General features: G+C 57.9%; 1 protein-coding gene across 3 annotated transcripts in view; it reads left to right on the plus strand.

Moving 5' to 3' along the window:
- The window catches only part of PLXNA1 (plexin A1), a 53,147-nt gene that overhangs the window by 11,146 nt on the left and 25,596 nt on the right, over positions 1-16,405 (plus strand). For all 3 annotated transcript variants that reach the window (XM_059706766.1, XM_059706764.1, XM_059706765.1), the window contains exons 4-10: positions 7,761-7,901; positions 9,347-9,447; positions 9,750-9,873; positions 9,965-10,118; positions 10,454-10,553; positions 11,943-12,057; positions 15,168-15,368. In XM_059706766.1, coding sequence (XP_059562749.1) covers positions 7,761-7,901; positions 9,347-9,447; positions 9,750-9,873; positions 9,965-10,118; positions 10,454-10,553; positions 11,943-12,057; positions 15,168-15,368 — 936 coding nt within the window. The remainder of the gene's footprint in view (positions 1-7,760; positions 7,902-9,346; positions 9,448-9,749; positions 9,874-9,964; positions 10,119-10,453; positions 10,554-11,942; positions 12,058-15,167; positions 15,369-16,405) is intronic.

The following is a 16,405-nucleotide window of genomic DNA, read 5'->3' on the forward strand; positions in this document are numbered from 1 at the left end:
ATGAGGAAACTGAGGCATGTAGGTGGAAGTTGCGGGCATCCAGGGTTACTGGCTCCAGGGTCCTAGCTGTGACTTCAGCCTCTCTACCTTTTGTGTGGGTCCCTGGAGGACAGGAAATGGGGGCCCCGACTTCAGTGACCCGCTCCCGCTCCCGCTCTGAGTAAGCCTAAGGCGGCCCCTCTCCCAGGGACACCCCATCCGCACCCCCCTCCCGCCTGCTTCTGCCTCGAGCTGCCAGCCTGCAGGGCTCTTTCTTTCCACAGCCCAGGACATCAGCTTAGGACCAGGCCGAGCTCCAGCTCCTGTGGCCCAGACTTCTTCTGTCTGCCTCCCCCTCCTAGAAACTGGCTCAAATCCCACCCCAGGGCATGTCTACAGGTAGAGGATAGGAGCAGGGTGGGGCTAGGGGGAAAGGGTGCCCCCCTTTGCTCCTCAGCTCGGGTTCCAGTCCCACTCTGCCCACCCTAGCTCTGTGACCTCCCCTAGGTTCCCAAGCTAAGCCTCTAGCCTTGACCCACTGCGAAGGATGCCTGCTCCCTGGCACATGCCTCCTGGACTAGGGACCAGCAAGCATCAGCAGAATTCACTCTCCCACCTCATCCTACCCATGGGGGTGGCTATGGTCTGAGGGCTAGGGCCCAGGCAGGAAGGGCCATAGGGTGCTCTCTGTTTAGCCCGGCTCAGTGCTGTGCCACCTTCCGGCTCAGCTGCCCAGCTATCCAGCTGCCTCTCCTCTAGGCCTTAGTGAGGGCTGGGCCCTTCCTGCCCTGGAGGTGGGACCCCAGGCCTGGCCCTACTGTGTGAGTGCAATGGGTACTGCCTTCCTGCCCTCTGTTCTCACCTCATGCTGGGGTCTGGGGTCCCCACCCATTGCTGACCCAAGGGCAGTACCTTCTATACTGGACACACCCCTGCCTTCCCCAGCCCTGGTCCTTCTTGGGCTCTTTTTAAAATTTTAATCCTCACCTAAGGATATGTTTTTATTGATTTTAGAGAGAGGAAGGGAGAGGGAAAGAGAAACATCGATTGGTTGCCTCCCGTGCATGCCCCAACTGGGGATCAAACCCACAACTAGGTATGTGCCCTGGGAATCAAATTAGCAACCTTTTGGTGCATGGGATGATGCTCCAGCCAACTCATCCATCTGGCCAGGGCCTTCCTGGATTTTAAGAAGTGACTGAAGAGCTCCAGGGATGTGGTTGGCTCCCGGGATAGACTCTTCCAAATGTTGTATAAAATTGTAGCTGATTAACTTAATACCTGCCAACTTCAGCTGGTCAAGGCTTACTGGGGGTGCCCCCTAACTCCCCTCCTTTTCCCTAGAGGCCCTGCCTGCCACCTGCTACCCCCACATAGGCAGCCCACCCTCCTGGGCTGACATGCCCCCAGAGCCCCAGCCCTGCATATAGCCCCTCCCACCCCCACCCCTCCTGTGGCCTTTGGGGGCCTTCTTGGCCTTGTAGGAGTTCCCAAGGTAGCTCCTGGTTTGAGTCTTTCGTAGTCAGCCCAATACCTGCACTGGGTGGGGAGAAAACAGGTCCTGGACTCCTGCCAGTAGATGCCCCAAGAAAGATGTTGGGCAGGACCAGGCCCCAGCGCTATTTGTGAGACTGGACCTTGCTGTGTGGATAGCCAGAGTGGTTCTGTGTTATGGTGGTGGCTTGTGCTCCGCACGTGTGTGCATGATGTTCTACTTTGGGGTGTGGTGGTGTGTTCCTCGTGGGTCTGACAGCAGTGCTGCTTCACCAGTGTCTGTGCCCGGCTTCCATGACCGCAGAGCCGTGTTTCTGTCAGGCTTCTCCCTGGGAGTTGGGCTGCTGGATCTGCTGTGGTTTTTACATCCTGAACCTCCAGGTGTTTTCCAAGACTAGGTGGGGGGGTGGGGTGGGGGATGTGTGGCAGAGCCTGGTAGGGTGGTTGGTCAGCAGGCACTCATGCTCATGCCAAGTGACTGGTCCTGGTGGTGGTCATTCCCCTGGGGATTGTTGGCAGGGAGAGGAGCGGTCCTGGCTGCCAGCTTCCTTGTCTTAGCTGTTGTGCCTGTGGGCCCCACAGGTGTCCTGCCCCTGCCCACCAAGGACAGTAGTCACTAGAACCTTTGGGTGGCATCGCATTGTGCCCTGTGTCCAAATATCTGTGTGCCCTGTGGATGCGTGCGTGTGACCTTCTGTTTGTGGCTCCCCTGGTGCAGCTGGCCACAGTGCACTGAGCCAGAAGGGCACAGGGACCTCTCATTCGTCCTACGGGTCTGTCTAATGCCATCCCAGCTCCTTGTCCCAGAGCCCATGCCACATGAGCATTGCTTCTGCTTCCCATCAGGTGGTGGCCAGTGGAGTTGTCCACAGATGTGCATGGAGGGTCCTGCAGCTGGCCCAGCACTCCAGGCCCTCCTTTTTGTGGGGTCTGGCTAATCAGGCCTCAGCCCTGGCAGGGGCACCTGGGTACCTTTGATAAGTATGACCCTTGCAGGTGCTGGCTAGCATTGGCCTCCCTGTGCTCATTCCTTAGCATGTCCAGGGCAAGCCTGGGGGCAGCCTCATGAGGGCCCAAGGTTACTGCACACAATGTGCAGTCTCCCCCCACCCTCCCACCCTGCTCTCCAGGACCTGTCCTCTTGGGGGTCAGAGTGTGGGAGCCCTGACAGCAGAGTGAGATGGGTACAGAGGCTGGAACAGTCCAGGGGATTGGGAGTCTGCTGGGAAGGGTGTTTGGAGGGAGGTAACAGCATGGCCAAAACTCAAGGTGCCTTAGTGCATGCTGGGAACTGAGGGGGCCTGAGGAAAAAGAGGTGTCAGGTGATGCCTCAGGCAACTCTTATTCCACATGTGGCAGCCAATTCACTGGTGATCCTGCAGTGGTCAGCGTCATGGGGACAGGAAGATATCCCACAGGCTTCTGAGACTTTGGAGTGCTGGCCTGGGTGGAGGCATGGAACCAGAGGATTGAGGTGGTTTCAAGAAAGTGGAAAGGGCTTGTGTCTACTTGCTTGTGCTGGGGACCCAGCAGGTGGGGGTAGGGTGGGTAATATCGGTCTGTAAGGGCCCCAGCTCTGTGGAGCTCAGGCGTCATAAATGGGAGGGTGGGCAACAAATGGCTTTTGAGTTTGAGATGACATTGGGCCAGTCACTGCTGCCTGCCACAGCATCCTTGGTTGCACCAGGTGCTAAATTTCGGGCTGCAGGTGGGCACCCTGGCCACATCCCAGCTGAGGACAGTCCCAGACAATGACATGTGATGGAAGGCCGTGCCACCTACACTGCCTCCTGGCCTAGCTTTGTGCAGCCTCCACAGCAGCTGCAGATTCTCTGGAAGAGCGTTGCACCTCCGCCCGATGGCAGGGTTGAGCCTTAGGAGCCAATCTCCAGGCAGCTTCCAGCAGGCTGCCCTCCCCAACTTTTGGAACCTTGACCTTTTCACTTAACCCAGTTAGAGGTGGTTGTCTGTTGGCAGATGAGACTGAGGATCTTGGAGGACCACTGCTTGTGTTGATTGGTCCCTGTTCTTCTCTGTCTGTGAATTAGGAGGCGGGAAAGATAAGATTCCTGGGATCCTCCCCCCACACACTTCTGCCAGGTGTGTCTGGCCCATTTACAGCCATCGGGTCTCTTTCAAATCATGTTTTAATTACCCAGTTACTGCCAAGAGGAAATTGCTAGTTGCTTTTCCAGTATCAAATTCTTCCTAGTCTTTCTGAGAATGTTCCCAGGAAGGGGCCTGGAACCTTACCCCAACCAGAGGAGGAGGGAATCCTGTGGCAGCCCATGAGGGGGAACGAATGGTCCAGGAGCTTGTGTCTGTCAGGGCTTAGCCATTGGCACTGATCGGGAAGGAGCGAGAAGATAAGCTCTGCCCCTGGGGGAATCCTTCCAAGAGAGGGTGGCAGAGGCTCCCGTTCCTTGAACAGGGGGGCTGGGAACAGGCTTGGCAGCTGCGTCTCAGGAGGAGGAGGAGGATGCCTGTGAGGCCCCAGCCCTGTGTGCTGGCTGCTGCCCCTGTCCTCTGCCTTTCCTCCCACCCATGGTCCTGTTCTTCTACCCCCAGCCCCCGTCTGGAGACCAGGAATCAGCTCAGTCAGTACACCCTCACTTCACAGAGACATGAGGGCTGCATCTTGGGGTGAGCATAGCAGAGAACTCTCTTCCTTCCTTTTGGGCTAAGTTGGGCAGTCCCCTGCCTCCGGGCAGCTAGGGCGCGTGCCAGTCTTGGCAAGCAGCCTGAACAGCCCAGAAATCCACCCCAGTGCCCCCGCCTGCCCTCAGCCTGGAGAATGAGCCCTTTGTTGGTTTCAGGCTGGACAGACAGCTGACCTGGTCGGGCTGTCAGCTGCCTGCCTGCAGCAGTTGGCCAGGGCCATGCAGTGATAAGTGGAGGGGAAGCCAACTGGGCCAGCCTGGGCCTGGGGCCTCCAGGGCCAGGGGCCACCCGCCTACCCCTAGCTGCCTCTCCTTGGCCCTGGACAGGGCTCCATCTGCAGGGACCTGAGGGTGAAAGGGTGAATCTGTTCCCTGGCCCATCTGTGGGGAGGGCAGACGATGCCCCAATGGTGATGGTATTAGGTGCTCAGCCCTGGCTCTAAGAGGTGTCTGGAGGTCCTGATAGCCCTTTGCCTCAGCTCAGAATCCAGGAGACTCCCCAGCACAGAAGGACAGGGAAGACTGAGGGAGAAGTGGACAAGGCTGGAAAGCCCAGGCAGAGAGGCCAGAGCTGTGGGTGGGTGGGTAACTGAGCCAGGTGCAGCCTGGGATGTGCTCAGGGAAGCTGGACAGCGTTGCTAAAGCCATCTGGGTAGACGGAGGGCTCCTTTCTCAGCCAGGGTGGAGAAGGGCACTATGGCAGAGGGACCTCTGTTGCAGGGCTAGGTTTTGGCCCTGAGTTTTTTGTGGTGGGAGATAGAAGGGAGAGTGGTCGCAGCCAGACCTGGAAGTTCTGGTGGTCTTTCAGGAAAGGTTTGCCAAACACAGAGGTGACAGTTAGAGGTAGGGGGGAAGTACCAGGGAACTCCGGAAGTCTCCTGTGTGCTTTTGCAGGCCCAGCTGTCCCAGGGTGGCACTGGGTGGTCCTAGAGTGGACAGCTGTGGGTGTGGTGTTGGCATGTGCACTGCTGGGGGCATGTTCCCCGATGTCCTGCCAGAGGTCTGGCCCTTGCCTGCCCTGCATGTTCATTCTCCCTGGAATGCACTCCTGGTGGCACGTTGCGTCTGTCCTCCCACTTTTGGGCCAGACGCTGTGTCCCCAAGTGCAATTGGCAGTTCAGGGCCTACACAAGCCCCACAACCTGCAAACCAGCCAGGACACAGCAGGCATGTCCCTAGGACTGGTCATTCCCAGCTGGACCCCTGACTGTCCCACGTATGCATATAGGGTCCCTGGTGACCCCGGACCCTAGCTACTCAGTGTGCAGTGTGGGGCTGTTACCCACTCTCTCTACCCTCTGGCCTGTGGGCTGGGCCTCCCAAAACCCTCCTTGCTCTGTGCCCTTTAGGAATGAATGCCCTGTCTCCTTGGGGCCTGCCTGTGTGTGTTTAAGGGCTGGGGGCAGTCCAGTGTCGGGCAGGTGGATGGACAGATGATGTGTTTGCTCCCTGTCGCAGCTGTTGGGTGCCACCTGTCAGAGTCGGCATGCTGCCGGCCCAGGGGCGGGAGGCATTCCGGAACCCATGCCTGGCCTGCCTCCCCTCTCCCACCTTCTCCAGGACCCCTGGGAGGAGGCCCAGCTCTCCCCCTACCATGACTCAGAGCTCATGTGCCCCTGGATATGACAGCCATGCCTCAGCCCATACCCTCATCCCTGAGAGGGAAGGTGGGGTTCAAGAGTGTCCCCTGACAAGGACCTGGGGGCAGGTGTTCCCTAGTGAGAGACTAGGCTCGGGTGTTGGGAGGGGCCGTACGCTTGGCACTGGGAGATGGGTTCAGGCTTGGACTTCTGAGTGCTACTAGAGGCATCTTCAGGGATGGGGCAGGGAAGAACCAGGCCCTGGGGAGAAATCCAGAGTCCTGATTCTAGTCACTTGGGTTAAGACAGTCTGAGCTCAGGGTCTCCACTGGGGTCCTGCCTTACCCTCCTGTCTTGCTCCCTGGCTGCTGTCCAGACTGGCCTTGTCAGGTCTATGTGACTGGCTGCTGGGGTTTGGGGATTGCCGTGGGGCCTACCTCGTGGCCCTGTTTGGCACACTGGCTTGTTCCTCATTTAATCCTAAGAAAAGCTTTGGTATGGGGAAAGCTGGTTATCATTCCCCTTTGACAGGTAGGGAAACTGAGGCTCAGAGAGGCTCACCACCCTACCAGGGTCACACAGCTGGTGGGTATCTGAGCCAGGGCTTGGGCCCAGGCAGTGTGGGTCCAGAGACTGGACTCCTGGCTTCCTGGGCCCTCTCTTGTGGCTCATGTCTCTTCTGGGCCCAGCCAGCTCAAAGAGCTGACCTCCAGCTCCCTGTGAGTAGTGTCTGCCTGCAGGCTGCCCACCTAAGCAGGGCAGGAGGCTTGTGCGAGTAGGCTGGATGTAGGTTGGGGTCCTGTCCAGTTTCCACAAATAGGGGCTCTGAGGATGGAGGCCCCTCACTTGCTATCTTCCCCCGAGAAGCCGGTCTGGAGCCATTTGGGCAGTTACAGGCCCACCCCAGGTTCATCATCCCCTGCCCAGCACTGGGCGGTGCTCTTCCTGGTCTGGTTTGACTTAAGCCTGCCTGCCTGGCTGGGAGGCAGCTGAGAGGATGTGCAGCTGAGCAGAAGTGGGGGGTGGCTCTGGGCTCTCAGGAATGCGGCCTTCCCAGTCTCTCTCAGCCAGCAGCCTCTGGCCTGGAGACACAGCGCCACACCCTGGCTGGCTACCCTTGCCCAGCCCCTGTTGGAGCTTTTCCTTGCCCTGAAGCCCATCCCACTCAGTCAGGCCCACACTGTTCCATCAATGTGGGGGTGCAAAACAGGGACTGAGCCCTGGCCCCAGCCCTGCCCCTGAGGTGGAAGTGGCGAGGTGGGCTTGCTGCCCTGGTATAGCCAGAGCTGGGAGGGACCTGAGCAGAGCCAGCAGCCCTGTGCCCTGGGAGCCTGCCCAGACCAGCTGAGCTGGGCTGAAGCTGCCCCATGAGTCCCATCTCTGGAAAGCCCCCTGGGTTTCTCTGTTAATTAAATACATTTGTTTGGTAAAAGCAACTAAAAATACTTGTAGCATTGCAAGCTGCAGAGAAGAGCTGGCTAATTAATGCCTGGTTTGTTTGGTATCTGAAATACAGCTTCCTCCGAGGGCGAGCCCCAACTCCAGGATGCCCTGGGGCACAGCCCCTCACACTCAAGCAGTCTCCTCACCCTGGAGGCTTCAGGGGTCTCACTGTACTGGACCTCCCATGCTCCCTGCAGGCCCCTCTTTTCCTCCCTCCCAAACATCCTCTCCTCGGGGAGGTCCAGCCTGTCCCAGGAAGGTGGTGTGTTTTCAGGGGGTACCTGCCACCTTTGCATTGGATATGGTTGTGTGGCTCGGTGATAAGTGAGGGGTGGGGGGGGCTGTGGTTCTCTCCAATCCCCAAAGACCCCCACCCCTGGGCTGTGGCCTCTGTTGACTGAAGAAGGGTCTAGGCTAGGACCAGCTTACCGGTATGCAGTATGTCCTGCGCATGCCGCTTGGGTTGAGGTGGGGGCCTCAGCCTTGTTCTTGTAGGGCTTTGGGGGATGGCTAAGGGAGGGACTTGGGGCCCCCACTTTATGTGGGTGTAGGACTGGGGCACAAAGACATTGGCACAGCTTCTCTCAGGCCTTCAATGCCACAGATCCTGGTGGACCTGGCCAACCCTGGCGGCCGGCCAGCCCTGGCCTACGAGAGTGTGGTGGCCCAGGAAGGTAGCCCCATCCTTCGTGACCTGGTCCTCAGCCCGGACCGCCAGTACCTCTACGCCATGACGGAAAAGCAGGTGGGTGCTACACGGATAGAGGCATGTGGGTGGGCTTACCTTGGGGGCTGCGCATGGCCGCCACGGCCCACACTGTCCATGCTGCCTCTAGGTCAGCCGTGGGCAAACTACGGCCCGCGGGCCGGATCCGGTCCGTTTGAAATGAATAAAACTAAAAAAAAAAAAGACCGTACCCTTTTATGTAATGATGTTTACTTTGAATTTATATCAGTTCACACAAACACTCCATCCATTCTTTTGTTCCGGCCCTCCGGTCCAGTTTAAGAACCCATTGTGGCCCTCGAGTCAAAAAGTTTGCCCACCCCTGCTCTAGGTTCTCCTGGGCCAGGTTTAGCATTCCCACCCCTCCCTGAATGACTTCATATCCACAGGAGCAAATATTTGAATGAGAGCATTATCAGAGTATTGGGGTCATTGCAGGGTTTGAGGCAGGCATCTGGGGCCCTGAGTTCTTAGACTGAGTTCTCAGTCCCCAGCACTGGCCTCATGTGCCTGGTGGGGACTTTGGGCAGCAGCCTCTGTGGGGCCTGTGGCTGGCCTGGCCCAGCTTGTCAAGGCCATGTGCTGTGTGCCAGGCCAGGCCTGCTTGCAGCCAGCCTCTGCCTTTCTGTTCTGCCTCGTGAACCATGGCAGTTGGGGTGAGGAGGGTTGGGAGGCAGGTGGGAAAGACAAGACCTCCCTTCCTTGACCAGCTCTCGCTTCTCTGCCCCTCTCTGGCTGTCTGGTTCTTCCCTTTCTCTGGGGACCTCAGAGCCAAGCAGATGAGGTCAGGGCAAGTGGGGCCCAACCTTCCTCTGTGCTTAAGATAGGGGCCAACAAGCCATGGGTCCCGGCCAACAAGCCATGGGTCCCCTGGAACCTCGGAGTCCAGGCAGATGGGAGAGTAACTCTAGCTGGAGCAGTCGGCTCTCTGGATGACTCACCTGCACCACTTGCTCCCTGGCCATCACCACCCTTGGCTTCTGGGGGAGAGGCCTGACTCAGCCAAGGCTGTGTCCCCAAGGACTGGCTTTTAAAAAAAAAAAAAAAAAAAAAAAAAAAAAAAAAATATATATATATATATATATATATATATATATATATATATATATATTTTATTGATTTCAGAGAGGAAGGGAGAGGGAGAGAGAGATTGAAATATCAATAATGAGAGAGAATCATCGATTGCTGCCTCCTGCACACCTCCCACTGGGGATCGAGCCTGCAACCCAGACATGTGCCTCTGACCAGAATCGAACCTGGGACCCTTCAGTCCGCAGGCTGATGTTCCATCCACCGTGCCAAATCAGGCAGGGCTGAATAGACCTAGCTGGAGGAAGTCCCAAGATGGGGGTGTCCCTGGATTATGGGGTCAGGGGGGCACATGGTTGTGCTGAGGAAGTGAAGTTGGTAGGGGTCCCTGGGATGGGCTTGGTGGAGGCCTGCCACAGAGTCCCTCCTGCCAGGTGACACGAGTGCCCGTGGAGAGCTGTGTGCAGTACACGTCATGTGAGCTGTGCTTGGGCTCTCGGGATCCCCACTGCGGCTGGTGTGTCCTGCATAGCATGTGAGTCTGGAGCGGGTAGGGGTGGGCAGGGGGGCCCTAATGGTTGTCTCTGCCCTGGGAGAGCCCCAGATGGCCTTGCTGTGCACCTCGGGTGGTCACAGTTCCCCTCCGAGCTCCTCTGGGTCTTCCTGGGTTTGGTGGTTTCCTGTGACCAGCTGAATGACAGCCAGTCTAGCCACATCCCAATAAAGATGAGGTGCAGTGAAGCTGGTGGGCTTCCCCAAGTACAGGTGTCGGCTCTGCCGAGCATGGGCTAGGTGTGGGTTGCTCCTTGGGCTAAGCCCAGGCTCCTCTGCCTGTAGCTGCTCCCGTCGGGATGCCTGTGAGCGGGCGGATGAGCCTCAGCGCTTCGCCTCAGACCTGCTGCAGTGCGTGCAGCTGACTGTGCAGCCTCGCAATGTCTCCGTCACCATGTCCCAGGTCCCGGTGAGTGTGGCCACCTGGCTTGGGCCAAGGGATTGGGGTGGGGGGGTGACAGGACTCCATTCACCCACACCTCCTGCCCTGGGGGCCCTAGCTGGTGCTGCAGGCCTGGAATGTGCCTGACCTCTCTGCCGGCGTCAACTGCTCCTTCGAGGACTTCACTGAGTCTGAGAGCATTCTGGAGGACGGCCGTATCCACTGCCACTCGCCGTCCTCGGGGGAGGTGGCACCCATCACTCAGGGCCAGGGTAAGTGCACCACAGCTGGGTCTGGGCGGCATTCGAAGGGGCCTCCTGCTGGGGAGGTGGGCTGTTGTTGGGGACAGAGAATGGGTGTTGCGTGGTGACCAAGGAGGATGGCAAGGGAAAGAGCAGATGCCAAACGGGAGCAGTATATAGTCAGGAGACAGGTGCGAAGAAGCAGGGGCCCACCTGGTATGCTTAGGTGTCCACCAGCCGGAGGGACTGAGGTGCAGCCAGGGGCTGTGTACTTGGTGGTTGGGATGGTCCGTGGCGAGATCATTTCCTGTTCGGGGGTTGCCCTGCATGGGTGTCCTGTGACCTGAGCATGTGCTGCCCTACAGGAGACCAGCGGGTGGTGAAGCTCTACCTGAAGTCTAAGGAGACGGGCAAGAAGTTTGCCTCCGTGGACTTTGTCTTCTACAACTGCAGTGTCCACCAGTCGTGAGTGTTCCGGGCCTTGTGCAGTAGTCAGGGTGGGAGGCGAGTTCTGCCGTGAGAGCAAGCCCCTGGGCAGAGGGGCCAGATAAGCCTGAGGCGGGGGCAGCGGTCAGAGCAGGTGGGTGGTGACCTGCACTGGTTCACACTTGGAGAGTCTTGCTCTTAGCCTCAGTATGAGGAATGGCCTACGGGCACCAAAGCAAAGCGGGGAGCTCTGGTGGGGGGCAGAGGCTGCTAGGCCGTCTAGATAGACAATGGTGTGCCATAGGACAGGCTATTTAGTACCTGCTGTTCTGGGACAGGTAGAAGTCCAGGTCCTCTAGCTCATGCTTCCCCAGATGTGGGTTGGGGGTAGAGGATGGAGAGGCTGGGGCACAGAGAACCAGGATGGAAGCTGGTGCTGGCCTGGTGCTTGTCTGCTGCCTGTCTTGGCTGTGAATAGCAGGAAGAATGGAAGCAGCTGAGGACCTACTATTTATCTTGCCATGGGCTGGCACATTGGGCCTAGAGGGGTGCTCTCGGCCCCATCCATGATCTGGACTCCAGATTCTGGAGGATGCTTGACCTTGGAAGGGCCAACATGGGGCGTGGGGATGGTTGGGTTCAACCTCAGCTGTGCCTGCCTTTGATGGTGTGGCCTGGATATTGTTATTACCAGGGTATGACCTCTGTTCTGGGCCGGCTGGTATCTTTGGGGCAGGGGGCTGCACTCCAGAGCTGGAGGGGATTGAGGGTCTCAGGAGAAGCCCAGTGGCTGGCAGGTTGGTAGGTTCTCAGAGAGCCAGTGGTATTTGCCTGGGAGTGGTAGTGAAGGGGGCCACTGAAGCTGTAGAGACGAGGTACGAGTCATAAGAAGCTGCGGGGGCAGAGCACTGAAAGGGCCCTGTCCAGGCTCTGGGGACGTGTCAGAATGAATGGGACAAGCTCTTGCCAGGCGGAGCCTTCAGGGTGGTGGATATCTCCCGTAGCTCTATCCACCAAAATTAAATCTAAGTTAAGACAAGACAGAATTTAAAATGTACTTCCTTAGTTTCAGTAACACATTTCCAGTGGTAATTGTCATGTGTGTCCTAGTGAGGACGGTGTAGACTTTAGATGTGTCTGTCATCAGGAAGGCTCTGTAGGCTGGTTCTTGGGTGGACTGTCAGGTTATTGAAGGTCTGGGGAAGAGCAGTGAAGGAGGGAGGGGAGCACCAGGCAGTTCAGTGGGTAAGACCAGCTGACAGGGAAGGTCTCTCTGAGCAAGTGGAGGATCAGCCAGTGCAAAGGCCCTGGGGTGGCCCTGTGATCAACCACTGGAGGAGCAGCAGGGAGGTGCTGTGGTGGGGCCCTGTATGACAACTGGTGGAGGCAGGTGATGCCTGGCCTCATTGTCCCACTCCCTCCTTGCAGCTGCCTGTCATGTGTCAATGGCTCCTTCCCCTGCCACTGGTGCAAATACCGCCACGTGTGCACACACAATGCTGCCGACTGCGCCTTCCTGGAGGGCCGCGTCAATGTGTCTGAGGTAAGGCAATCTCAGGGGAGGGGAGGTGCAGGGTTTCAGAGTTGTAACAAGACCAGGTATTGCCTGCAGGTGTGCCTGGGAGAGCACCTATGGGTAGCTGGGATGTCAACCAAGGCGTCTGTGAGGTTGGGGACATCCTTCATGGCTGTTCTGGCCTGAGGCCAGCTAATGGCATTTGTTGGTGGTCACTGAGTCTCGTGTGACCTTTAGGGGAGCTGCAGAAGCCTCAGACCAGTGGCCCCCCTGGGGCACCCTGTGGAGAGGGGTCTGACCATGCAGGGCTATGGGAGCCTGGAGTGTGAGGTGTCTGGCTAGGTGGGCCCAGTGTCCTGAGTCCATGTGGACAAGGGGACATGTCAGATTGATCTACAAGGAGCTGGTCAGTTCCTTGGAGCCATCTGAGGTCCTGGGTGGTAACTGATGGTAATTAGGTCATAATTATTTGGAGCCTGGGCAAGGTACTGACTTCATGAGCAGTAGGGTCACTACTCCTGGAACCCAGGCTCTCAGGACCAGGATGGGCAGACCTGGAACCTGCCAGGCAGGGAGGGAGTGGCCAGGGGTCTCCATATCCAGCCCGCAGATGCAGAGCCAGAACTTGAAACCAAGGCTCTATTCTTCACAGTGACACCAGGCCTGTTGGTGGGACAGGGCAAGAGGGTGTGGGTCCTGCCGGCCGTGGGGCACTTGGCCAGAACTTCCGTGGACAGTCCTGGGGCAGAGGAAATGCATCACGCACAGGGTCCCTGCCATGCTGTGGGCTTCTCTCCTCACAGAGCCTCCCCTGGTCACCTCTCACATCACCCTCTGGACCTTTGTTGAACATCATGGGACAAGATGGCAGTGTGGGGCAGGCTGAGAGCAGGCAGGGACTGAGGGCATCTGGGCGTGACAGTGTCTGAGAGTGAGAGTGAGTAGTGTGAGGACCAGGGGTATAGAGGGTGGGCAGTGAGCTTGTTGGGAGTTTGGCCTGTGTGAGGAACTGGGCCAGGGTGACCTGGGGGTGGGCAGGGGCCCTGAGGCAGCAGGAAGCTGGTGGGGCTGATTCCAGTGGGGTTAGTGACTGTGGGGTTTAGGGGCCTTGGTGGGCTGTTGTGGGCCTCAGTGGCCAGGGGAAATAGAGCAGCAAGTGCAGACCCCTCCTGAAGAATCTGCCCATGCAGGCCAAGCGGGGAGTGATTGTGGGTCCAGGGAGGGTTATTGGGGGGTGGATTTATTGCACAGATAGGCCTTCATAAGCTGTAGTCCCAGGTTTTATGGGTATGTTTATAAGGAGTGTAACGTCCGCAGACAACCAATCCTATTGTTTGTAAGGACTTGGGCTCCCAGCCCAGGTCTCTCCTTCCCATCTCTTGTTTGGATTTGGCTCCTCTGGGGTCACCCTCACTCAGGAGCTTGCTCACTCTGTGGTGTCTTGGTTCCCTACCCCATGGGAAGGAGTCCCCAGGAGCCCCACTGCTTGCCCCGTCCCTGTACTCTCACGTGTGCTTGGGTTGTTTGAGGTGGAAGCCACCAGAGCATGTTAGGGAAGGGCGTAGAGGAGGCAGCTGGTGCAGGTCCAATGCCTGGCAGGGGTCCCATGTAGAGCACCCCGAAGCAGAGCCCACACTCACTCTGAACCCAAACCTAGAAGCTAGGGCTTTCTGCCAGGAATGCTGGGCTGGCCTCTCCAGGAATGGGAGAGGTGGCCAGCATAGGACAGTCATGTGCCTTCCCTCCTGGTGGCCTCCTTACCAGGAGGGACTTGCCCTGGTCATGGTGTCCCTGAAGTGGAATGGAAGGGAAGTTTTCTAAAGTCTTACTTACTATGTGTAGGCAGAAGAATTCTAGGTCAGGTGACTAAAGTCTAACTTGAGTCATATAAACAGTTTTGACTCCTCACTCACTCCGTAGACGAGCCAGCTTACAGACCCAGAGCCCCCTGAATGGGCAGAGATGGGTCCCCTTAAGGAAGAGTCCTGGTCCACATTACTCATCTTTCTCCCAGCTCAGCCTGGTCTCAGGCTGCTGGTGGTGTCTGAAAGGAATGTCAGAATCCTTTTCATGGCGGAGGTGCCAAGGCCCGGCCAGAGAGACTAGCTGGGGGTCACAGGGCCTACACTCTGACACTGACAGTGGCGCTGGCTCCTAAGCAGCCGAGATAGTGTCCGCAGAGTGGAGGTGTGAGGCGGGGGAACAGCGAGAACAGTCCTGGTGGCCAGGATGAGCCAGGGCTGCTGAGGGGTCCAGTGGGATGATGAGGTCTAGGGAGGCAGCAGGAAGATGCCTGGGCCTGGTGGCTGGGCTGGGCACCCCTTCACATGGCAAGGAGAGTGCTGGCATAAGTGAGGGCCCCTGAGTGCAGGGTTGGTGGTCCTTGGTACACGTCACCATCATCTGCCTCTCCCTGGTGGAGCTGGGGTCACCCTGTAGACCCAGGGGAAGTAGTCAGCCCGCCTGGCTCTGCTCCCCCAGTGTCCCTTACAGGCTCCAAAACCTCTGCAGAGCCAGGCCTGGGCCCACGGTCTGCTGGGAGATACTGCAGGCCTTGGGGATTACGGCCTGTTTTCAGCATCTCTATTTAAAGCCCAGCTCAGTAGCATGCCCCTGGGTCTGTCTCCTCCTGTGGCTGCTGTCAGTGTGCTGCAAGGGAGCTGGGCTGTTGCATCAGTTATTGTTGCCAAAATGCTGGCCCTGGGGGCCCCGACTGTTTTTCTGCCTGACTATTTTTACATGCTTTCTGGGCCCCTAGCAGAGCTTACAGCCCCAGCGCTCACTCTTGGCTGCTTCTGTCTCAAGGGCCTTTTCAGCTGTGGACCAGATGGGACCTCTTGGTTGCTGAATGGTGGGGTCCTAGAACATTAGACAGAGCACACTGAGCCCAGAGTGGGGAGGGCCTGCCCCAGGGCACAGAGTGCAGCCACATAGCCTGGCAAGTGTAGAACCCAGGCTTCCTGCCTCTGGATCAGCTGCCTGTTCCTGAGGTCCTCAGTCTTCCAGTGTATAAAGTGGGCACAATGGTGCTTGCCCCGGAGAAGCACGGGCTCTGCACATAGATTGCAGTCTGGGCCACAATGGGGTCCCTGTTTACTGGCCCCCTCTACGCTCAGCTGAAGCCTTGTCACCCCCAGGACTGCCCGCAGATCCTGCCCTCCACCCAGATCTACGTGCCAGTGGGCGTGGTGAAGCCCATTACCCTCACTGCCCGGAACCTGCCGCAGCCACAGTCGGGCCAGCGTGGGTACGAGTGCCTCTTTCACATCCCGGGAAGCCCGGCCCGTGTCAACGCTCTGCGCTTCAACAGCTCCAGCCTGCAGTGCCAGAACTCCTCGGTGAGGCTGGGAGCCGGCAGGGGCCTGGGGAACCCCTCCTGCTGGACTGGGCTGCTGGGCTTAGGATCTGCTTTCTGCTCAGGAGCAAAAGGACAGGGCACAGTCAGGTGTTCTTCGAGCTCCCAAGGTGTCTGCCACGCCCCTAAGGCAGTCTGGGTGTGCGGGTGGGGCATTGCCAAGAGCCACCCAGATGTTTGGAGGAAGCACATCTCAGAAGTGGGAATGGGCAACTTAAATGTGGGCTTTGCATGGGGTCTTGGGAACGTGGGGAGGAGGCCAGGTTGAGGGTGTGGAAACTCCCACGTGCTGTCATTACCCAATGCTTCCAGAGGGCCAAGGTCAGGGGAATTGTGCCCAAGTACTCGGCTCCTTTTATATCTCCTGTGGCCAGACACAGAAACTGTTCATAGCAGCCCATGCATTTGCACACTAGTAGGCAGGTGTTTCCCCAGTGCCAAGAAGCAGCCACATTTGGAGCCTTGAATCTAATAGGATGACATTTTCAAAGCTTGTTATCAAGTTCAGTGGATTCAGTAACGGTGATCTCTGTAGAGCCAAAATCTTTCCTGTGGGTTGGGGGAGTGGTGGTCCCGAGAGGCCTTCTTCCAGCTCTTTCTGTGACTGCTGGCAGGCCTCAGTTTCCCCATCTGTTCAGGAAGAATGTAGTCAGGAGAGCAGGAGTTTCCTGCGGTGGCCAAGGCCCTGTTGGCTCCTGAGTTCTCTACAAGGCCTGTGTTTAGCCCCCACCCTGTAGAATCCCAGGGGAAGGGTCCCTTGCCAGTGGTGGCAGACCCTTTACCAACCTCTCCTTTTTCCTAGCAGGTTGGGCTGGCGTCTGGGGGTCATAACAGTCTCCTGGGGGAGGTCAGCCAGCTGGCTGGTGCTGGAGTTCCTTGTGCCCTGCTGCCTGTCCTGTCCTTTCAGTTCTCTCTCTTCCTTACTGTATCACTGACTCTCCCAGCCACACCTTCCACTTGCATCTCTGTGGGGCTCCCTGGCCTAGCCTTGTCCACTTTCTCCTTCCTCTCCGTCTAAGG

Source organism: Myotis daubentonii, chromosome 8, assembly GCF_963259705.1.
Source record: "Myotis daubentonii chromosome 8, mMyoDau2.1, whole genome shotgun sequence".
In the NCBI taxonomy this organism is placed as follows: Eukaryota; Metazoa; Chordata; class Mammalia; order Chiroptera; family Vespertilionidae; genus Myotis; species Myotis daubentonii.